This window comes from Glarea lozoyensis (assembly GCF_000409485.1).
Source record: "Glarea lozoyensis ATCC 20868 chromosome Unknown GLAREA2, whole genome shotgun sequence".
Lineage (NCBI taxonomy): Eukaryota > Fungi > Ascomycota > Leotiomycetes > Helotiales > Helotiaceae > Glarea > Glarea lozoyensis.
The window spans coordinates 941,088-963,972 of NW_007360994.1; the positions used below are offsets into that span (position 1 = coordinate 941,088).

General features: G+C 46.1%; 9 protein-coding genes across 9 annotated transcripts; 5 read left to right on the forward strand and 4 right to left on the reverse strand.

The window, feature by feature from the left end:
* Nucleotides 1–24: 24 nt before the first annotated feature.
* Nucleotides 25–2,083, reverse strand: GLAREA_03642 (MFS general substrate transporter; the record flags this gene model as incomplete). Its single annotated transcript, XM_008083895.1, has 7 exons — nt 25–441; nt 502–848; nt 945–1,082; nt 1,134–1,269; nt 1,326–1,884; nt 1,935–1,966; nt 2,033–2,083. The coding sequence occupies 7 exons, from the start codon at nt 2,081–2,083 to the stop codon at nt 25–27; spliced, it is 1,680 nt and encodes a 559-aa protein (XP_008082086.1).
* Nucleotides 2,084–4,242: 2,159 nt separating this feature from the next.
* GLAREA_03643 (Retrovirus zinc finger-like protein) lies at nt 4,243–6,046 on the reverse strand (the record flags this gene model as incomplete). Its single annotated transcript, XM_008083896.1, has 8 exons — nt 4,243–4,537; nt 4,586–4,662; nt 4,720–4,784; nt 4,831–4,881; nt 4,934–5,548; nt 5,599–5,653; nt 5,702–5,786; nt 5,832–6,046. 8 exons carry the CDS (start codon nt 6,044–6,046, stop codon nt 4,243–4,245), a joined length of 1,458 nt encoding a protein of 485 aa, XP_008082087.1.
* A 1,943-nt stretch (nt 6,047–7,989) lies between these two features.
* On the forward strand, nt 7,990–9,153 carry GLAREA_03644 (NAD(P)-linked oxidoreductase; the record flags this gene model as incomplete). The annotated part of the gene is made up of 3 exons (XM_008083897.1): nt 7,990–8,107; nt 8,179–8,333; nt 8,386–9,153. 3 exons carry the CDS (start codon nt 7,990–7,992, stop codon nt 9,151–9,153), a joined length of 1,041 nt encoding a protein of 346 aa, XP_008082088.1.
* A 202-nt stretch (nt 9,154–9,355) lies between these two features.
* GLAREA_03645 (uncharacterized protein) lies at nt 9,356–10,156 on the reverse strand (the record flags this gene model as incomplete). The annotated part of the gene is made up of 1 exon (XM_008083898.1): nt 9,356–10,156. The coding sequence occupies one exon, from the start codon at nt 10,154–10,156 to the stop codon at nt 9,356–9,358; it is 801 nt and encodes a 266-aa protein (XP_008082089.1).
* Nucleotides 10,157–10,726: 570 nt separating this feature from the next.
* GLAREA_03646 (TFB5-like protein) lies at nt 10,727–11,047 on the forward strand (the record flags this gene model as incomplete). The annotated part of the gene is made up of 3 exons (XM_008083899.1): nt 10,727–10,745; nt 10,800–10,948; nt 11,000–11,047. The coding sequence occupies 3 exons, from the start codon at nt 10,727–10,729 to the stop codon at nt 11,045–11,047; spliced, it is 216 nt and encodes a 71-aa protein (XP_008082090.1).
* A 279-nt stretch (nt 11,048–11,326) lies between these two features.
* Nucleotides 11,327–12,177, reverse strand: GLAREA_03647 (Ribosomal protein L16p/L10e; the record flags this gene model as incomplete). Its single annotated transcript, XM_008083900.1, has 3 exons — nt 11,327–11,499; nt 11,549–11,690; nt 11,740–12,177. The coding sequence occupies 3 exons, from the start codon at nt 12,175–12,177 to the stop codon at nt 11,327–11,329; spliced, it is 753 nt and encodes a 250-aa protein (XP_008082091.1).
* A 235-nt stretch (nt 12,178–12,412) lies between these two features.
* Nucleotides 12,413–15,795, forward strand: GLAREA_03648 (DNA polymerase III clamp loader subunit, C-terminal; the record flags this gene model as incomplete). The annotated part of the gene is made up of 5 exons (XM_008083901.1): nt 12,413–12,512; nt 12,562–12,604; nt 12,651–12,695; nt 12,750–15,398; nt 15,447–15,795. 5 exons carry the CDS (start codon nt 12,413–12,415, stop codon nt 15,793–15,795), a joined length of 3,186 nt encoding a protein of 1,061 aa, XP_008082092.1.
* Nucleotides 15,796–16,539: 744 nt separating this feature from the next.
* GLAREA_03649 (WD40 repeat-like protein) lies at nt 16,540–17,775 on the forward strand (the record flags this gene model as incomplete). The annotated part of the gene is made up of 3 exons (XM_008083902.1): nt 16,540–16,746; nt 16,834–17,151; nt 17,350–17,775. The coding sequence occupies 3 exons, from the start codon at nt 16,540–16,542 to the stop codon at nt 17,773–17,775; spliced, it is 951 nt and encodes a 316-aa protein (XP_008082093.1).
* Nucleotides 17,776–18,836: 1,061 nt separating this feature from the next.
* On the forward strand, nt 18,837–21,338 carry GLAREA_03650 (Riboflavin synthase; the record flags this gene model as incomplete). The annotated part of the gene is made up of 5 exons (XM_008083903.1): nt 18,837–19,301; nt 19,500–19,704; nt 19,769–20,874; nt 21,002–21,165; nt 21,242–21,338. 5 exons carry the CDS (start codon nt 18,837–18,839, stop codon nt 21,336–21,338), a joined length of 2,037 nt encoding a protein of 678 aa, XP_008082094.1.
* Nucleotides 21,339–22,885: the final 1,547 nt, after the last annotated feature.

A 22,885-nucleotide genomic window follows, 5' to 3' on the forward strand; every position in this document is an offset into this window, starting at 1 on the left:
GCCTATGCCGAGTTGTCCAAATAATCAAACAACATCAGTTCTCCTCTTCTCATAATCGCTGCTACCAGCACTATTCGTCGTAGTCTCCTGGTGAGCATTTTCCACACGATGGCTATGAGGCTTATCAGTGGCCGCAACACTGCTTCGTCGTCGATGTTCATCGGTGTTCTCGTATTCGATCAAAAGCTCTCCATGCTTTCCGTATCGTCGTGGCTCGTCGCGAGCGATCTTAACTACGTCGAACCAACCTCTCCATCCACGACTAGTCTTGCGAAATATGTTATCAATCTCTTCGAGGGAACGGTAAGCGGTTTCGGGGTAGAAGAAGTAGACGACGGGGAAGATGAAGGCGTTTATGACGGCGAAGATGATGTAAGTTTTGTAGCCGATGGATGTGAAAGAGACGGGGGTTATCATGACGACCATGAAGTTGAACGCCCACTGTTACATGTTAATTTCCAACCTTACAGTAAATTATAGATTGAAAAGTGGCTTGCTTACATTTGCGGATGTCGAGAGTCCATTTGATGGGGCACGAATCTTCAAAGGCACGATCTCTGCAGGATACAGCCATGTCATTCCAAGCCAGCCGACAGCAAAGAACGTATTGAATACGAACAAAAACACTGCGGAGACAATACCGGGAGCTGAGCCACCAAGATTGACTGATGACATGTAGTTCATTCCAGCTAAAATGGCCATGCTGCCTGACATTCCAGCAGCACCGAAAAGCATGAGTGCACGACGACCAAAACGCTCGATGGTGTAGACGGCTACCCATGAAGCAAGAAAATATTCCGTACCATTGCATGCGGCGAGGATGCTGGATATTCTATGGGGTAGACCGACTAAGCGAGGGTATTAGCAAGAAAATAGGGGAAGCGAGAAATTAAAAACATTCCACAACACCAGGAAACTAGATAAAGACGACCACAACAACGTACTGTATTGATTATAAATAGTTGGCGCGTAATACGTAATCAGATTGATTCCACTGATCTGCTGAAATACCTGATTGACGTACCCCAGAGCAACACGATGGAAGTTTCGCTCTGGTCCCATTGTAAAGAGGTCGGCCCAGCCTACAACAGTTAGCAAGGAAAATCGAAAGTGGTAGGTCATTTTAAGCTTACCGGCTGACTTCATCTCCAAGACGGTATCTTTAATCTCCATGAATTCGGTCTGCACTACGTGATCATCTTGTGGTAAGTCCTCCAAGGCCGCAATAACAGATATAGCTTCGTGCTCATTTCCTTTTAGTAGGAGCCACTAAAGTGCTCGTCAGTATTTGATGGTTCGGTTTGGAATGTTAGACGGAGACAAACTCTGGGAGATTCCGGCAATTCCATGATGAACGCTAGCAATATCAGAGCGAACAAAATTTGAAGTGCCAGAGGGAAGCGCCAGGAGACCGGATTTGGCTCCAAGTAGGAAAATGCGAAGTCCACCCAGTATGATAAAGCGATGCCTCCGGTAATCATAGCCCCTTCGATCATAACCATTTTACCTCGCTTGTGGGATTTCGAAGTTTCTGCAGCCCAGGTCGGAACAGTGGAAGTGTTCATGCCGTTTCCAAAACCAGTGATGATCCTGCCAACAATCAAGTGCGGAAGACTGAAAGCGGATGCCTGTAAAGCTGCACCAACAACCATGATAGCAGAACCCAGAAAGATCATCTTTCTACGACCAAGGATATCCCCAATGAAGATGGTGATAATTGCACCGATGAAACAGCCGACGTTGTACGAAGCGACGGTGATACCTTGGATGGTGGAAATATGAGTATCAGTCGGGTTGTTTACCGAATCGATTTCAGGAAACTGCTCTACCCAGCTTCCTAAGGTCAACAGTCCTCCCATCACTCCCTGATCATAACCGAAAAGACTGTTTTGGTCAGTAAATGATATCCGTGAACGAAGGGCAAGTCTGTTTACAAGAAATCCACCCCAGCGATAATTCCGACTGCCTGTTCTGACCGTTAGAAACAAGATGGTATTACGTTCACTTTGACGGCAGGGGAGTAGAAGCTTACCAGATTCAGCTTCTGGCCTCGAAGGCCGAAGTATCTTGATCCACCAAACATGATGTTTGGTTATGAGGTGCTAGTATGACCGTGTAGGAGAAATTGGATATGTGTGTAGGCTGAATGTCGCTTTTAATGATGGAAGCAGAGTTTTGCTTCCGAATTGAGTGTTGGAAGGTCGTAGGGACAGCTTCTACGAAAAACCCATCTGGAAATAGACATTTATGTAAGAAAGACAACCACTGCGACACAAACGCTTATTATATACTAGCCTGTACGCTTAAGCATCGTACAAAACGGTGTGAGCCAAAGGCTCCAAACAAGGCGTGACATTTGATTGTGGATTCAAGTGTGAGTTTTCCAATTTCTCCACATTCTCCATCTTCGCCTTAACTTAATCTCTCTCGTAGTCGCCGTCACGCCCGTATTCTTAGCACGACACCTTTCGGTGCGGTGTCAGATCCATATTTGAGTCAAGATCGCCAACGGGTATGTAGAAGGGCATCACTTCTCCGCAATTGCTAATGCTAGTGCTCATGACTGGGAGACGGGGTGTGGAGTAGTTACGGCGGATAACCCAGAGTGGTAACCGGAATGACTAGTACCTGGAGATCGACATGAGGGGGAGGAACTGGAGTGGGGAGTTTGCCTGGAGTGCCGAAAATGCATGCTAAAGGCCTGTTGCGGTCGAGGTGTCGAGAGCAGAGCAGCGGAAACAACCCATATGTTCCCCAAGACACGACGAATTCTGTTCTCTTAGCTTTTGCAACAAAAATCAAACATATACTACACCCGTAACAGTGATTTAATGCGAGACAGCTTGGATAGTCTTTTCTTACCTATTCAACAAGCCCCGAGAAGACCCCGAAGTCATACCCCACCACTGATCTCATCCTTGAAGAATCCGACTCCTTCCTCCAGAATTCCTCTCTCCAAACGATTTATCAAAAACAGACCGCAATAACACAGGACGTCTCGGACTGGCCCGGCTGTATTTGATCCATGATTTGACCGTAGGAGCTGTTTTGTGACGTATATTGCCGTGGTTTCGTGCAAGAGCTGGCACGAGTGACAACCCGAGTGACCCGCATGTAATTCTACCTTCTTGATGTTTAATCGATATCAGATACTTTGTATGAAAATTGCGTGGATTGGCTTCGCGGGAGCGTACGTTTAAGGAAACGTCGAAGATGCGGAAGGTGTTTACTGAACACCGTCGTCTGCTCACCAGCGGAATGTCAGCGGATGAAGCGTGCACGCCCGAACGTATAACGAACGATATATCTTCTTATTCTCTCTAGACATGAGAGCCGAAGACTAATGACATGACACGAGAAAATAATATGGAGGACGTTGAGATGAGTCGTCAATTAATCTTACTGTAGTTGCCCGCAACCGTGCGAGCGTTTGGGCGATGACCAAGTGCAGTCCCCCGGCACTACCCAATTGGGAAAGCCGAAAGACAACAGCTAAAGTTTGTAGCAAAAAATAACAGGCAGTCTCATGTGCTTGCACTTTTCTTCTTGACTGTTTGATTCTGTTCTGCTACTACGAAGACTAACGTATAGAGCAAGCCAACTGTGATGCCGAATAATTACAGTTTGCCCTAGTCTCGGAAACGTGCTGGTTGTTCAGCTTTTAGACATAAACAATGTTCACTGATAAAGCAACGAAGACTGTGGAACTATTATGGATCTAAACTTTTAATTTAAAATAAGAAATTGTTAAAATAAGACTCCGAATCGTGGTGCCTATAAGCCTTACATTATTCAGTCAATCCGATCTTGAACACCCTTTTATCGACTAAATCCAGATAGCAGTGGTTTTTCACAGCAGTGTTACATATGTTAAACAATAGGATAGACCCTTCTCGAGTTCTACTCAAGGTCGAACCATAGAAGTATATTTGATAGCCTTAGAACCTTCTTCATGTGCTTGTAACCTTTAAAGATTCACAATTGCACGATCTGATGAGAAGTGCATATGTTCATTTTGTATGTATCTAACTAATGAATTTTGTCTGTGCAAGAACTGCAAATTGATAGTGCAACTATCGATAAATTCCCCTCCTGTAAAACTTTTCTTGATATGCGAGCCAAGAAGTAATGACTTTTGAAAGGAGCACCGAGAAGTGCCAGCACGAGAACCGCGGGATCATAAAACAGATACCAAATGGCAAACGTTGGCAGACACATCGCAAGCATGGCAGCTGCAGCTGTTTACCAGCCTCCACCACCTCCACCTGATCCCCAACCGCCAACCTCAACAGCAGGAGCTGCAACAGATGCGCCACCCCAACTGTCGGTTTGCTCAGGAGAGGTACCAACAATTGTATTTTCAGTATCGCCAGCAAACCCAGTGTCTCCGTTAGTGTCCGCTCCGTGACCAGCAGCGTTGTCATCTTCCTCTTTTACGGGTTCCTTGCAGCGCACCTTCGTGTGGCCGGTCTTCTGGCAATTGGTACAGGTGACTCTGGAGTAATCACGAGGAAGGGGACAATCTCGACCAACATGCCTGTCAAATAATTAGGCCGGACCTTTGGAAGAGGAAATATCTACTTACCCAAATTCATCGCAGTTTCTACATTGGACTTTCTTCTCATTGGTACAGTCTTGCTTTCGGTGTCCCTCCTCACCGCACTGAGGATTGTCGTAGATTAGCTCGTGTTTCAAATTTGACCTGAGAACATCACTTACATTGTGACAAGCGCCACCACCACCGCCACCACCACCTTGAGGACAATCCTTTGCAAAATGGCCCGCTGAGTGGAATTAGTATATAGAATCAAACGTGATGGTGGAACTCACTCTCGTTACACTTCTTGCATTCGACGCCTTCAGCAGATCGTGGTTCAGTACCTGTGTTTGTTCAGCAAAGGGAATCTCGTATATCAGCGTAGTCCGAACTTACACTCTTTGCTGCTGTGCCCACTTGCTTTGCAATTGCGGCATGCAAATTTATCGACACGAGGAACAGGACAGTCGCGCATACGGTGACCAACTTCAGAGCAATTGAAGCAGCTGACAACAATTTTGTCGGTTTTCTCTTGCTTCTCTTCTGGGCAGCCTTTGAAGGTATGTCCTAATTGATCACAGTTAGAGCACTTTGGAACTCCTCGGTCAACAGGTTTGCCTGCGTTTTCAAGACGGCTCATGTTTTCTTCGGCAGACTCTGGCCAACCCTCTTTCTCGGATGGACGCAATGGCTTGTCTGAGAAGCGCCAGTTAACAGTGTACTTCTTGTCAAGATTTCCTTGCAAATCCATGACAGTGTAAGTGGATGTCAACTCTTTCTCAAGACCGATCAGATAAACACGGAGACCTTGTTGACGGAATCCTTTCTCCATCTGAGGGTAGGTAGCATCGGGGGCGGCTTTGAAGTAACAATCAGCAGCTTCAAGAAGGTCGTCCATTTCTCTCTCCTCCGCTGCAACTTTGATTCGCTCCCAAGCTTCTTCTGCCGATATGTCCTCAACCCCAGGATATTCAACCTTGCGTTGGTTTTTGCAGTCAACAGCTGCGTGACCTATAAGAAACATTTAGCAGATATGTGGGTAACGCCCCGGGATTTCTTACCTTCTTCCTTGCAATTGATACATATTGGCGGTGGCTTGGATGGACAATCAGATGCCTAGGGGTATTAATACGAATGGCACGTTTCGAGCTACTGAACACTTACACGGTGGCCAGGCAGCTCGCACAAGCGACAAGTTCCGGTAAACTCACGTTCGACGCGAGGGTTTGGACATTCAGATTTTGGATGACTGAGAACGTGAGCATATATCCAGGCACTTATGGAAGCCTCTTACCCTGTCTGACCGCAGTTGTAGCATTCGCCGCCAAAACCACCGCCGCCGGCAGTACTTCCACCATCTCCACCCCCACCCCCGCCGCCGAACTCATCGGATCCTCCAACAGTTTCGAAGCCATTACTCTGAGGTTCTGAGAATTCATTGCTTGCCCCCCATTGATCTCCGCCACCACCACCGCCATCTGTCTCATCGGCAACTACTTCCCACGACATCTTGTCAATGGCCGAAATTGCGTAGGTCTGTATAATCAAAGAAATGTCAGCAATAGAAAGAATAGAATACCGATCAGAGGATGGGAAGAAAACAAGCAAGCCAAAATAGCTAGTTTCAGATAGCATGTGCTCTGATACATATGTCTTCGGACTCGCAGTCAGTACGCGTTGGAGGTGAACAGTTACGACGCAACCATGGCGAGCGACTCTATAAGATCGAAATACTCTGTAAGATAGATAGAAGTTTCGCGCGCCCATGATAAACATCAAAGTATTCGATCTGATCGTGGTTGGTGACGCGTGTGTTCAGTCTGAGAAATTGAAAGATGAGATCAAATCATACCTGTCGTAAAAGTGGGTTCTAATCTTCGATCTCTGCAAGACTCAGAGACCAGATGGCTGAAAATATCAGGAAGAAAGATGGACAGAATCCCAATTGCGGTCGCAATTGTTGATTCCGCAGAATTTTGTTGGGATGTAATGGAATCAAAACAAAGTGGAAGTAGTTAGAGCTCCTCGAGAAAACAAGCGAAAGGAAGACCCACCAGCACCTTCCACGATTTTCACTGCAACAAGATGCAACCAATTTCAGTTCCTGAGTCAGCATCGTCGAAGGTGAATACCTGACCCAGTTTGACAGGCCCATACCTTAGATATAGATATATTAGCATGCATCCAACGTTTTTTCAATCGTATCTTGTAGATATAGATGTTTGACTAGCTTCCATGAAATAGTTCATATACAGTAAGACAACAACCAATTAGCCACCGCTTCAGTATAGCTGAGCAGGCAGATAACGACTTATCTCTATTCAGTCTTTTAGACCTTCCGACTAAACGCTCCATGCTGCAGAATCTGCTACTGAGGGATACTAGCAATTTCGTGAGATCTGAAGTGGCTAGGCTGTCTAGAGAGACCTTACAATACCTAGGTGGCAGACTATGAGAGAACCAGAGCGACCCGGCTGAGGTAGGCAAGTGTTCAAGGTATTTTGTTCGCACGTTCAGCTTTGACAAGAACCTTGGAAAGTAACAATATACAGGATATTTCGTGACACCATTGAAAGCTTCAAGACGCCATGTTCACCCAAACAGTGCTTATCTCCTGAAGTCAGATCCATGCTAAGGTGTAATGCAATTGAAGGAAGCCTTTTAGGCTTTTAAAACTATCAGAAGTAAGCACAAGTATAGATGATCAACCATCATTCATACTACCAATAGAGACGATTTAGTAGGCCTCGGAAATCAGCAAAACGGCCGACTCTCTCGACACAAATCGTACCGCCCTCTTCCTCCCATGAGCTTGCAGCTATTTGGTTAACTACGAGCCGTCTCAGACCATCAGATCAAACTGCATTCAGCGATTGTTATGCAAGGAAAACGTTCCATCAAGAAATGGCAGATTGATTCGCTTGATTAGATGGTCCTTTATGACACGGAAGCTACTCGAGAAATGTATTCCGCCATTTGAAACCCGGACCAGTAAATGAATGTATAATTCACCACCGCAACTGCATGTCAAACACGCAACTGCATGCCAAACACAGGGTTGATTACAAATTGAAGTCCAACATTGCTTGATTTTTGTTTTGAACAAATATGGGGTTTCTCCGTGAACCCGAACCAGACTGGCTACCTCGCTAGGTAGTATCGACGATGGCGAAAGGCCTAATTCCTAGGTAGTATTCAGAAATTGCAGGGCGAAAGGCGTAAATAAACTACTCCAGTAGGAACAGATCTTCCGTGAGGCTGTCAAAATGTGGGGTTACCAGCTCCCCTCATGTTTACCCCACTGCTGGATAAATGTGCAACTGGTATATACCCCACTATGAATACAGCATAAGAAGCCTGCCTTTTCTGTCTGTTTGTAAAGTAACCGTCATAAATAAAATCCTCCTAAATCCTACGCATTTGAGATACCCTCACGTCGCAAACTCCAAATCATGTCCGTCCCGGAAGGTCTCCCACCTATGGAGTATCGATTTTTAGGCCGCTCTGGTCTCAAGGTTTCCGCTTTGTCTCTTGGAGGATGGCTCACTTATGGTGGACATGTGGAAGAAGGTACACGAAAAAACCCAATCAATCCTGTCTTGTTCTTCCAGATGATTTGAAACTCGTCTAATTCCCTATAGAAAACACCTTTGCTTGCATGAAAGCCGCCTACGATATTGGTGTCAATTTCTTCGACTGCGCTGAGACATACTCTGCCGGAGAATCTGAAAGAGTGATGGGCCGAGCCATTAACAAGTTCGGATGGAAAAGAAATGACTTGGTAATTTCCACAAAGGTATATCGTTCCGCGTCGCGACAAACTCGTCCTCTACTAACAAGATGTCAAGATCTATTGGGGCTCTGCATTTGGTGACAACCCAGTAAACAATGTTGGACTTTCCAGGAAACACATAGTCGAAGGCACAAATGCTGCGCTAGAACGTCTAGGCCTAAGCTATGTAGACCTGATTTACGCGCATCGAGCTGATCGGGACACTCCAATGGAAGAAACTGTGCGTGCATTCAACCATATTATCGAAACTGGTAAGGCCTTTTACTGGGGGACCTCAGAGTGGGATGCCGATGAGATTTCCCATGCCTGGAGGGTAGCGGATCGACTAGGCCTAGTAGGTCCAGTGATGGAGCAGCCACACTACAACATGTTGGTGAGGAACAAAGTCGAGAAAGAGTACGAACATCTCTATGAATCGACCGGACTAGGCCTGACTACCTTCTCCCCACTCAAACTCGGTATTCTTACAGGAAAGTACAACGACGGTGTACCCAAGGATTCGAGACTTGGAGCCAGCACCGACAAATTTGTTGAAGGTTTCAACAAGAACGTTGGAGACGAGAAATGGCAGAAGGAAATCGAAATCGTCAAGAACCTAAAGCCGATTGCGGACAAACTTGAGGTTACGCAAGCTGCTCTTGCTTTGGCTTGGGTTTTGAGAAATAAGAATGTCTCTTCTGCTATTACTGGAGCCAGCCGTCCAGAACAGGTCTACGAGAGCGCGAAGGCTTTTGCGGTGGTTAAGAAACTCACGCCCGAGATTTTAGACGAAATTGATGTAGTTTTGGGCAACAAGCCTCCTGTACTAGTCAGAAGATATTAGATCACATAGAATATAGCTAATAGAAAGACGGCGTACAAGAGTATAGAATAGGGGAATGAATTACTCAATTCTCATGGCCACATTAATTACATCTATTCAATTTCTTGCCGAGCCATCGCAAGCCTTTTCTGAAACATTTATTTGTTCGAATCATGATCTCATGTGCCGTGACGCCGATTGTTCGCCAAAGAGTCGATAGAACTCAAACAGTCGAGCCATTACTATTTCCGAGCAATCTTCTTGAAGACTCGTGGCGATCGTTTGTGAACGCTGGTGCAGGTCTCGTAATGTCCCCAATATCCTCTGAACCCCCGCTGCCATGCTCATGATAGTCCGGGGGTGGGGGATCTGCATTACTTCGCAGGCCAGAAGGGAGAGTGCTTAATTCGACGGATCCACCAAATGCACCGTGAGGATCTCTTGCATCCGCAAGGTCGACCGATTCTGACACGGCTCTTATACTTGGTGGCTTCCCACCTGGCACATATGGCGGTGGTGCTTCACCTCTCTCATCAAGCCCTTCCACTCTGTCCTCCTCCCTGCGTGTACCGTTCCAGAAGCCCCTCCCATTGTTACGTGCTCGGCCGCCTCTCGACCTGAGGTTGAATCCTGCAACATCCTGGGCCAAAGCTCGCTGACTATTCCTTCTCATCAAAGCGGCCTTTTGTTTCTTACGTTTGCCGAAGTAAAGAAGTGCTAAACAGAAAAACACAGCAGCGACTGCCACGATTACGAAGTAGTAATTGAACGCATGGGTGCCCGTCGAAGAATTCGACCATCCAGAGGAGCTGTTGTCGGTCGGTGTTCCAAGCGAAGTTGATGGAGAACTCGATGATGCTGAGGTAAAAAGTGTTGTTGGGGTCACTGACGTCGATTGACTTGTGAACTGGGCGTACGATGATCTTGGAAGGATTATGGAAAGGAAGAGGAGGGGCGAGGAATACGACAGGGCCGAATGTCTGCAAGGACACATGTGTTTCGAAAAGCCTTTCTGCATTGCCATGTCGACAATCAACTCAGGTTAGAGAAGTCTCTCGTCCGAGTATATTCTGTTGAGTCAAAGATACAGAGTATAAGCTGCTGACGAATTGTTGACGGTGTTGAATCGTGTAGAGTCGGACACCCCGCGTTCGACCGAAAACGTAGGTATGAAGTTCGGACAAAGCTCCTGACTTGGTGATCACTAGGAGGGCGAGAGATGCTTAGAGCTCATGCAAAAGGAGGACATCGCGGTACATATTGAAATATGCCAGCTCAAGTGGCGAGCCCGCTTTATGTTTAACGTAAGCACATTGTTGGTGTTGCTCAAGCCGATTTGGTTCTCACAGAAATCCCGAGTATGCCGTACGCCCAGCAAGCTTGTGTGGAGCTAGATGTAGAGTGCCAAGCCAGAAACAAGGCCCCGCTTTTAGACACAAACGGAGGAGGTCAAAGAGTTGCATACAGATATTCACAGTTCAGCTGTTAACGACGACAACAATAACAGGAAGGAGAAGCTATAGTATCCTACAGAAGAAGTGCCTACCAGCTGAGCTTTGCTTTTGTGTAAGATAAGCATATCTGGACCGGCAAGATGGTGAAGGCGGTCATAGGTATGCGGTGGGCAAGCGATAGATTGACGAAATGACACTCACCATATTCAACAGGAATTCTCGTTCAATGTGACCCGTCCATAAAAGCTATCATTATGAGCATCGACGCTGCTGATAATCAATTTGTTGTCGAGGAACTTGATGATCAAACACTGGTTATCAAGGAAAGTCAGCTGTCAGAGCTGAAGCGACGACTCGATGAGGTAGACATTTTTGTAATCCTTCTGCCTTGGGATAGACTAACGCAGGAATAGCAATTGAAGGATACTCAACAGCCGCCTGAAGATTCAGGATCGGATTAGTCAATTATTAGCGAAATGTCTCTTCCTACCATGGTCTCACGGAGTTTGGCTGATATGGCGTTCGAGGTATACTTACATAGAGGGTGGATTTAAAGTTCTGCAGGAGGTCTCATCTTCCTCGTTGATATATATTCAGCTGAGTGCGGAATGAACATGCTTATGGGTATTAATACCTCTGCCTCCATTATTTACAAAATGCTTTCGTACATGTTTTCTATATTACAGATAGCTACTTTTGTCTGCCTAATGATCGCCAAACGCCATTTGCTATACACAAATTTAAGCTTCTGGTGACAAAGACGTAGAAACAGTAGACGATGTAATTGGAAGTTCACCGGGCATTGGGAGAGGAACCTTGCGTCTCGGACGCTTCAGCTCCTCCATCGTAATGCCATCTAGTTTTGTGATTCCAACGACTGGCGCGTCCCCTTTTTTGACAAATTCATAGAGACCTTGAAAACCGTCAGCTTTTGTTTATACATATCTTGAACGGCTACTAACCAGGCATTTTATTTCCAGCTAGGCGAAATGCATCCCGGGCTACTTGCTCGTGTACTTCGCCTTTCAGCTCAAATATGACCTTACTGACCGCAATCCTTGATGCCCAGTGGTCGAAAGAACCTTTTCCTTTACCCATACGAGCCTGAGGACTTGTTAAACTCGTGCCTAGACACCGCATCTCTCAGACATACCTCATTTCCTTTGGTATATACACCAATACTCGCACAAACTCTCTTGTATAGTCGATATCGCATGCCCTTCAGCCTGACCTTGATAGCCTCTTCACCATTCTTCAGCTGAGCTGCGCTGACTCTTCGATGATGATCGCACATCCTCAGCCCATAATCCCCCCATACCATAGTTGTGCCTCTGGAAGAACCTCCAGTAGGCACACGAGGACGTCCCTTTCGCGATCGCTTCTTTTCAGGCGCGGTGGGCAGAAGCCAATTGCCTCCTCTGCTAGCTGTGCTGGAAAATGGTCGCCGGATCGCAGACGTCGCATTTTTGAGAGAAGTTTCTCTGATCGAATTCCATGTAGTCTGAGGCGCAACACCGAATCGAAGCGGCGATGAAGCTATCGACAGATTTTGCAGGCGAGCAGCAATTCCTACAATGCTTCGAGAATTCATATTGACGTCGCGTTGGTACCAGTATCACAACAAGCCGTAGAGATCATCTTCAATGAGGTTCAATTCTCCAGTATACGTGAATGACTAATCACATGGTCAGAGCGTCCGAGTGCCTGCGCGATGGATCGCGTAAAGTGTTTCTTGAAGTCGCGTCATTGAAATTGAACTGGGAGACAGGACTGTAATTGCTCCGCAGAGCTAATCCAGAATCTCAGACAGATTTCCAAAATTCAACATGCCTGCCGATATTCGTAACTTTTTCGGAAACAAGACTTCCACTCCCATTCGAGAGAAGGAAGTCAAAAAGGAGGAAGATCCAAAGAAAAAGCGGGCCAGTAAGTTTGATCCAGGGTAAAATGCTGCAGAATGCTGATTTAATGGCAGAAAGTCGAAAGATTATCGACGACAGCGACGAGGAAGAGCCAGTGTATGTCAAGATCTTCATACTTATTTGCTATTCTAACGCGTCCCAGTCCTAAGAAAGCAACCCCCAAGAAAGCACCTCCTAAGAAACCTACGTATGCGCTCTCCAGATCGACCTTTAATTTGATGTGAATTCTGATACCACTTAGCAAAAAGGAGGAACCAAAAGCAGAAGAAACTACTACCGAAGATTACTTCGCATCTACCTCCAAGTCGAAGCCAAAGTCCACCAAATCCACCCCACGCAAACCAAATCCACCACCCAATACCGAAACCAGCAGTAGATCTTCTACACGAAAGGCAAAGGCTGTAGTTTACAACAATAACCTAGCCGATGAAGAACTTGCTTTTCTAGATGATGATGAGGATGCCGGAGATGACATTTTCGCGGCGGGCGTTAAGAAAGCTGGGAAAGAGAAGGATGCTTACGTTGAAAGTGAGAGCGACGACGAACCGGTTGTGGCAAAACAAAATAAGCCTTCCGCGAACCGTAAAGCGTCAAGAACTGACGGTGATGTATCTGGGAAGACTGCGACAGCTGAGCGTCATGCAAGTCCTGATGTGATCATGATTGACCAACCCACTGGGTCCGTTACAAGCAGGAAACGAAAATCGGTAGAATTGGACTCAGAGGAAGATGAGGAGGAAATCAAGCCAAAAATCAAGTCTGTGAAAAGCCAATCAACCAAGCCACCACCAGCAAAGAAAGCTCGTGCGCCAGCGAAGAAACCTTTGGAAACCGAAAAATCAGCTGTTCAAGCTATACTGGATAATATTCCGACTGTGCGGGCACCGACGCCCCCAGCTAAGGATCCTAATCACAAATACGACTGGAAGAAAGGCGGACAAGGTGGCGGCGGCGGAAATGCAGGACCACCTCCTGCGGCTGGCTCAAAGGAAATGCCCGTTGGAGCAGAGAATTGTCTAGCAGGAATGAGTTTTGTGTTTACAGGTCTGCTCGAGACGCTTTCGCGGGATGATGGGCAAGCACTTGTTAAGCGATATGGTGGTAAAGTCACAACGGCCCCTAGCGGAAAGACATCTTTTGTCGTTCTTGGATCCGACGCGGGTCCTTCCAAATTACGAAAGATTCATGAACTTAAGATTAAAACAATCGACGAGGATGGGCTGTTTTCTATTATCCGCGAACTGCCCGCGAACGGAGGAGATGGCCAAGCAGCTGAGAAACACATGGAGAAGAAGACAGCAGAGATGGAGAAAATCAAAAGAGAAGCTGAAGAGATGGAAAAGGAGGAGCGAAAAAAGGCCCTAGAAGCCGAGAAAGACAGGAAAACCGCTGAGAAACTTGCCGCTGCTACGGGTTCTAGAGCCCCTCCTCCAAGGGCACCGCCGCCAAGCTCTCTCTTGTGGACCAGCAAATATGCCCCTACAGCAATTAATCAGATCTGTGGAAATAAAGGCCAAGTCGAGAAAATCCAAAAATGGCTGAAAGGCTGGGCACAAGCTCATAAGTACGAGTTTTCTAAAAAGGGTCCAGATGGTCTCGGGGGATACCGAGCAATCATGATCCATGGGCCGCCCGGCATTGGTAAAACAACAGCCGCACACCTAGCTGCGAAGCTTGCTGGTTACGATGTATTGGAGAACAATGCAAGTGATACGCGAAGCAAGAAAATGGTCGAGACTGGCCTGAACGAAGTGTTGTCTAATAACTCCCTGCGAGGGTATTATGCTGGAGACGGGAAACCAGTCGATGCCACCAAAAAGAATATCGTCCTCATCATGGATGAGGTGGATGGCATGTCAGCTGGAGATCGTGGTGGTGTTGGAGCAATGGCTAAAATCTGCAAGAAAACGGATATTCCAATGATCTTGATATGCAATGAGTTCAATCAGCAGAAGATGAAGCCTTTCGAGCATGTCACCTTTCCGATTCCCTTCAAGCGACCCACTGTCGACATGGTGCGTTCTCGCATAGCAACTATCTGCCATCGAGAAGGCATGAAGCTTCCCATGAACGTTATCGATGCTCTTATAGAAGGCAGTAACAAAGATATTCGACAGATCATCAACATGATATCCACAGCCAAACTCGACGAAAGCTCTATGGATTTCGATGACACCAAGGCTATGACAAAGGCATGGGAGAAATCTGTCGTCCTGAAACCTTGGGATATCTGTCATAAGATTCTTGGCGGGGGTATGTTTGCTCCCTCAAGTAAAGCTACACTAAACGACAAGCTTGAACTTTATTTCAATGATCACGAAAAGTCATTTTTGATGGTCCAAGAGAACTATTTGAATCAGAAACCGATGCTGGCTAGTAGTTATCAAGGGCGACAACAGCACTTGAAGACTCTACAGCTCATGGACCAGGCTGCAGAAAGCATCAGTGATGGCGATCTGGTTGATCGTATGATACATGGCTCTCAACAACAGTGGAGTTTAATGCCAACTCATGGTATCTTCAGTATGGTCAGGCCAGCCAGTTTCATATCTGGCGCTGGGTCTGGAACCAAGTTTACTACCTGGCTTGGTAACAATAGCAAGCAGGGAAAGCTTACTCGATATGTAAAGGAAATCCAATCTCATATGCGATTGCGAACATCTGGAGATCGCCATGAAATCCGGCAGCAATACTTACCGGTTCTGTGGACTCGACTTATTGATCGTCTTCAGAGGGAGGGAAAGTCTGCTGCAGAGGAGGTGATTGAGTTAATGGACAGCTACTTCTTGACGAGAGAGGACTTTGACTTTATCATGGAGCTTGGACTTGGTCCACAAGACGAATCAAGAGTGAAGATCGATTCACAAGCGAAAGCTACCTTTACCCGACTGTAAGTCTACATCCTCGTGATAGATGGGCGCTTCTAACGCTTTATTAGGTACAACCAGAAATCTCACCCAATGCCGTTCATGAAAGCAAGCAATGTTATGGCGCCGGCAGCCAAGAGTAAGGCAGACAAGCCAGATCTAGAAGAAGCTTTAGAAGAAGATGATGAGCCTGAGGCGGCCGAGCCTGAAGTCAAGGCAGAGGACGAAATTTTAGAAGAAGAATTGAAGAAGGACAAGTTCATCAAACAGCCAAAATCTAAGAAGCCTGCTGCCAAGAAACCCGCTAAGAAGAAAGCATCAAAAGCAGAGGAGGACGATGAAGAAGATTCGGAAGAAGAAGTTAAGCCAAAGCCCAAAGCGAAGGCGAAGGCTACCAGCAAAGGCAAGAGCAAAAAGTAAGGTGTAAAAGGATCTTGTTAATTTCACGAGTACATCGGAATTATAGCCAGGGAGGAGGAGTTGATTTTAGGCGTGTATTGTTAGGGTTGATAGACAAGCGGATTTTGTTGAGTACGATATGTAGAGCAAATAATCCTCAGTCAGGATTTTTAGCGTTTTGACATGGTGCAATTAACGAGAAGAAGAGTATATCCCCTCAGCTGCCGTGAGAATCACACTTCCGTGCACGCGCTTGTTCATCGAATAAGAGTATTAGGATGCTTCAATTAGAGCTGTTTGGTTGGTCAAATAAGCGTCGCACGGACGTGTGATTCTCACGCCAGCTGAGGGGATATTGGGTGATTATTGTTCGAGTGTATATCAGTGCAGTGAATGAGGCGCCGCAACTAGGAAACCTTGAAGAGGGGGGATATCACGTGACGTGACTGCGCTGAATCAACGCATGACACTTCATGTACTTATAAATCGAAACAGTTGAAACTCGAGGTGATTTATAGATGAATACAATTAACATACAAGTATACAGTAGATTGGGCCTTTCCCTGGAATATCTGGCAATTCTTCTCGACTTCACTAGCCGTTCACTGTTCTGTCGTACTCGAGCTGCAGTCGGAAGCTCGGACCACGCTAGCTAGGGTCTCAGCTGATAAGCGAGCTCCCACACTGATGGGGGGAAATGTCTAAATATTTCAAAACCTCATTTTCTAGTCGCAGACCGATTGAGCAACGACAAACAACCTCAAGATGACGGAACAACTCATTCTTAAGGGCACCCTCGAGGGCCACTCCGGATGGGTCACCTCGCTCGCGACTTCGCTCGAGAACCCAAACATGCTCCTCTCCGGTTCGCGCGACAAGACTTTGATCATCTGGAACTTGACCCGCGATGAGAGTTCTTACGGATACCCAAAACGATCTCTCCACGGTCACTCTCACATCGTCTCTGACTGTGTACGTCTCCATACGTCTCCTGCCAGACCCAGTACACCATCAATTGCTGCACAACTCTGAGAATTCTGCTGAGACAAATTTCTTTAGGTCATTTCCTCCGACGGTGCATATGCCCTCTCTGCATCTTGGGACAAGACTCTCCGACTCTGGGAGCTTTCTACCGGTACCACCACTCGCCGATTTGTTGGACACACAAACGACGTCCTCTCCGTCTCCTTCTCTGCCGATAACAGACAGATCGTCTCAGGATCCCGCGACCGAACAATTAAGTTGTGGAACACCCTGGGTGACTGCAAATTCACCATCAGTGAGAAGGGACACGCCGACTGGGTCTCATGCGTCAGATTCAGCCCTAACCCACAGAACCCAGTCATTGTCAGCTCTGGATGGGATAAGCTCGTAAAGGTATGGATAATGCTCTGTTTGGTCTATGGGGGGACGCATGCGATTTTCACATGATGTTAAGCAACCAAAAGTATTTGCTACTTCAGAGCCTGGGAAACTAGGCCATGAGACTACCCTTCACCAATTGCCCTGATCGAATTCGCATGCTTCCTCTGTTTTGTCGCTGAATGTTTGGATTGAATGCTGACATCACTTTAGGTCTGGGAACTTTCTTCCTGCCGCCTACAAACTGACCACATTGGCCACACCGGCTACATTAATACCGTCACAATCTCCCCAGATGGATCTCTCTGTGCTTCCGGTGGAAAGGATGGAACCACCATGCTTTGGGACTTGAACGAATCAAAGCACCTGTACTCTTTGAACGCTGGCGATGAGATCCATGCCCTTGTTTTCTCGCCAAACAGATACTGGCTCTGCGCTGCCACATCTAGCAGCATCATCATTTTCGATTTGGAGAAGAAGAGCAAGGTTGACGAGTTGAAGCCAGAATTCCAGGCCGTTGGTAAGAAGAGCAGAGAGCCAGAGTGTGTTAGCTTGGCATGGAGTGCAGATGGACAGACACTTTTTGCAGGTTACACCGATAACATCATCCGTGCTTGGGGTGTTATGTCGAGAGCATAGGGAATTTAAGGTGTTTGATTGCTAGCATGCGGGAAAACATGGTCGGGATCACTTTTGAGGCTTTGCGTTCCAGACTTTGTGCACTTGTCAGTTGACTGGTTGTACTCCAGATTATGGCATCTCAGAAGCTGAATCAAAAAATAGAAATTCAATGACACCATGACGGCTGCAGTAGTTGTGATTTGGTGAAACGATTGGCTTCTTTGGGGGCTCTACTCATGGGATCTCCCGTAAGTTTCTCTGCAAGCTTGGTAAGATTGGCAATGCAACCCCAGGAATTATGGACGCTAGGCTGGAAGTCTACCATCGGCGGTTTCTGGAGAGTCTAAAATCTCCCTACTTGCATTAAAATCTGGGCAGCGCCAAGGGGTGTGACGCGCCCAGTATCCCCTCAAGGACCGCACCTCGCGGAGGACAAAATAAGTGGCAGTCGTCTACCCGTAAATCTTAAACTAAACAATAAGCCTACTTCGAATAAAGCCTAAAAAGTCTCATTTACTCAAAATAGTGGACTAAATAGTTATAATGTCCTAATTTCATCCACTAAATTACGATATTTCGTTAACTTAGTCGAAGAACTATTCTGGTTCGACTGCCACTTATTTTGTCCTCCGCGACGGCACACAATACAGTGGAGCAAATTTCGGCCACCGTAATAGATGCATCCAATAGAGTTATACTCTTGAAGAATTCTTAGCCAATCATAAAAATGACCGCAGCTTACTGTGTTTCCCGTCGTTGAGGGGATAGCCTCATTGGCGTACGTCAATAACAACCGTTCTCAAGCCATCGCACCTCACCAAAGTTGGATGCAAAGCCATCCCAAGCACTTAGCATTCCAGTGAGTCGTCTCATTTTGCACTTATCTTCAGCCATGTCCATCTACTGTTTACTTTCTTGTTTCCTTCCTGTATTCATGTTCCTCGATGTTGGGTAGCCAGCAAAACTGTAGAACAACACGGCATAACACTCTAATTTTCATTCTTCCTCGACCTGAGCATCCTTAGAGTGAAATAAATTTTGTTGTACACTGTCGTTTCTTGATCCCTCACACCCGCCACATGGCTCAATACTTATCTTCAGACGAAATCAAAGAGTTTCTGAAGGACCTCGATGCGAATAACAACGGGTTCATCGACTATCACGAGGTCGAATCCAAGCTCGACCAAGTCCACAATGAAATTGCACCAAAAGCAAAAAGTTACAATCTACATCACAAAAACACCACAGAGAAACAACGACATGAGTTTCTTCGTTCTGTCATGGGAACAAGCGAAAACAAAATTCCAAGAGATGAATTCTATGAAACAGTCGAGGGCTGGAAAGTCCCAAGTCTATCTCCTGAAAAGACATCTGAAGAAGGAAGCAAGTATTACATGAAGCGTATGGCTTGGGGCAGAAGAGTTAGGGCTTGGTGGGGTGTAAGAGGGACTGAAGTCTTGTTTCTGTTTGCGGTAATAGCCATGATGATTGCGTTTGGAGTATGGCAAATGGTGAAATATATAACGGATCCAGCTTACAGGCCAGTAAGTGAAAACCTTTATCTTTGGAGAGCTAGATCGAAAGATACACCGACAACATGTCCTTTGAAAAAGGGTGGTTATTGTTTGTTGGTCGACTGAATCGCGAATGGCTGGAACGTTCAATTTGCTCATAATAGTTGAGGAATCAATTACTATGGCAGTTGGCCTTATTCTGAAATATGCTGACTTCAATCTACCCAGGCTTACGGCTGGGGGGTGGTGCTGGCAAAGACTTGTGCGGGAATACTATATCCAACTCTTTTCTTTCTCCTGCTTTCCATGTCTAGATATTTGAACGCTCTCGCCAGAAAGTCATATTACCTGTCAAGAATGATCAACTGGGATTTGACCCAAAGCTTTCATATCAAGATCTCTGTAGTTGCGATGGCCGCTGCTACTTTACACGGTATGTTAAAAAGCCAGTCGTCTCTCGATCCTCTGCGTACGTTCGCTAATGTTCGTCATTACAGCTATTGGACATCTTACTGGATCTTTCTTATATTCAAGCAGGCCATCCCAAAGAGAAGCGGTAATTGCAGTAACAGGAGTGCATCGTTCTTACCGCCAATATGTCGCCCTTCTCCCAGGCTGGACTGGCATTTCAGCTCTCTCTACGTTTTATTTGATCGCCCTGCTGTCCCTGCCGGTAATTCGAAAGAAGCACTATGAGATATTTCAGCTGGGTCACCTGCTCATGTACCCCTTCGTAGGCCTCGTCTGTGCCCATGGATCTTTGGCTATTTTGCAATATCCTATGCTTGGCTTCTGGCTCATCATCCCTGTTCTTTTGATCGTGGTCGAGCGCAGTGTGCGGGTTGGCTATGGCTTCTACCAGATACCTGCGAAGCTTGAGATACTAGACGGAGAGACTGTTGTTATATCTGTGGTAGTTCCGCAAAAGCGATACTGGAAGTATAGGGCTGGCCAGTACGTCTTTATCACGGTCCCTGAGTTGTCAATGTTCCAATGGCATCCGTTCACAATCTCGACATGCATCGGTAATGATATGCAGCTTCATATCAAAACCGACGGAAACTGGACTTCCAAGCTCAGACAGTTGGCAAGAGAAAACGGAGAAGCCAATATTAAAATCTGCATTGATGGTCCGTTTGGCGCGCCGGCTCAAAGGTTCTATGAGTTTGATTATAGTATAATCATTGGGAGTGGTATTGGTGTTACTCCATTCAGCGGCATTCTAACTGACTTGCAAGCTCGCGAAGAGCGTTATCGACGACAACTCTCACCTGCATCTTCACGCACTCACATTGATCAAGGCGAAAGCACACTCCATCTGAGCAATCCTACCGAGAAGCCAACAAAGCTTAAAGCAGAACAACCAGTTTACAGACGTGTTGACTTTCACTGGATCGTAAAAGACAAAAACTACCTCCTTTGGTTTTCCAACCTCCTGAATTCGATCTCCCGTTCTGCTTTGGCCGAGGCGAGTGATGATATCCCACACCTCGACATCCGTCTCCAGACTCATGTCACACAAAAGCGGAAGAATATTTCAACGCACATTTACAGATATCTGTTGGAGCTGCACCGGACTGAGGAGCATCCTGAGTCTCCACTGGTATGCGACTTTTTCCTTTGTTCTCCCTCCTAAACTCCTACACTAATTAGCAGCCAAAGAGTTTCATCCTCAGACACTCCTCTTTTCTCTTGAAACATGCAAATATTCATATGCTAACTTCTTGGAGACCGGTCTGATTAACGAAACACATTTTGGACGACCAAATCTTGCCGAGATTATGAACGATCATTATGGGAGTATGCTTCAGACGATCAAAGAGACGAAAGAAAAGGGAATGGAAATCAAAAAGAGGCGCGTTGGGGTTTTCTTCTGTGGAGCGCCACCAATAGGGTAAGTTTTGCTCCTGCTTAATCGCTGTCGTGTTCTATTAAATTTGCTCGAAAGATTACTAATATAGTGATTACAGATATGAATTGGCAGACCGTTGCCATGAGCTTACTGTCAGAGGTCGGGAAGACAAGAGTTACATCGAGTACTATTTCATGATGGAGGTCTTTGGGTAGTTTGGAGTTGGCACTTTGGGCTGGCACGGATTCTGATATTTCCAAGTAGACTTCCATGTATTTTGAGCGAGGAGTTGGGATCCACGAGGATACAATATAGACGCCACATGGTAACGTATTCGGAATTATATTTATGCTTTTAGCGATCTCAGCGGAGCTAGTTTTGGTTTATTAGATGTGCAAGTGGTCTTTTCGTCGTTGTACCTCTCTACACGTTAATACTGGTTCAAGGCCTGAGATATGCTCACTATCTACGCTGTTTTTATTCAAGGATACAGCATTTATAAAGTTGCTTTCGTGTGAAGCTGCATTCGTCTGCTTTAGGTCAAATGTAAGCTTTGTTGTATTAGCTCAGTGGGTGTTGGCAGAAACAACCCTTTTCGACGTTGACAAAATGGTTAACACTCGTTACATGATATTTAGTCAATTGATCTCGCACATTATCGTCATTTCGCCTATCGTTTTCAATAAATGAGATCTTTCAGACTCCTCTCAGAATCTGATATGATTGAATAGACCTGTTTAAACTCACGTATAATTCGACTCTCGGTTGTATTAGGAGGCTGTTGCAACCCAGAAGAGCGACTTATAAGTCGATCAACAATTCAGTGGCGGAGAAATGAAAAAAAGGAAAGAATGTCAATTAAACGGAACGGTTGATGCAACGCGATTACTATTCAAAGTACCTTGATGGTTAACCGAAGAATGGTATAAATGACTTGCTGCGCACCTCTCACCCACATCTCTTTTTTGTTCCATTAAATCAATCATCGATTTATTCTTCATATATTTTGACAATTTAATCGAGAACTTAAAACGCAAACCATCGTCTGTCTTGTCTTTCTCTGAAGCTGTTGGGGGAGCAGACTTCAGGACTTCGTTCAAAGATCACGAAAGTAAAGAGATTCGAACTTCGTCTCAACACCTTTCTCCCTCATAGACACCCGAGATAATTCAATTCTTCTTCGCTATCTGCATTCGGCTCCATAACAAAGAGGTCGAAAGGAAGACGATGCTTATTTGTCATGATCAGCCAGAAGATTGAGTTCTGTACCCCGCCCTGTACAAACACCTGCCCCGCCAGAGACCAACTCCCCGAATCCCGACTCGCACCGAAAGAATGGACGCATGCCTAAAGTCGACTTCGGACGCATGCTTTAACCAGAAGCATGGCATTTTCTGGGGTTCGTTTGCCTAGATACGGGCAAGGCTCACGGAACATCAATGTGGGACTCTGGCAAGGTTGCGAGTCTCGGGTCGATTGGAGAGTTGGAGGATATTCAAGAGCAGAAATGATTGATGGATGATCGTTCTATGCGGCTTTTAGACTGGGCACTGCAGTGCCTCAATGCTAAAGATGCATAGAATACAGGAAGTCTCCACAAGATCCAACAGGTAGAGACCCCTCCCTTGACGGTTGGTGTATGGTTTCCGGACTGACGTATGGTAGCGTTGCCCCTCTTTGTGGAAAGTCTGTTATGGGGTAGATGAGGAGACTATATATACGTCTCTCTCCCCTGTTTCGAGAATCCCAACTTGCCCATCAA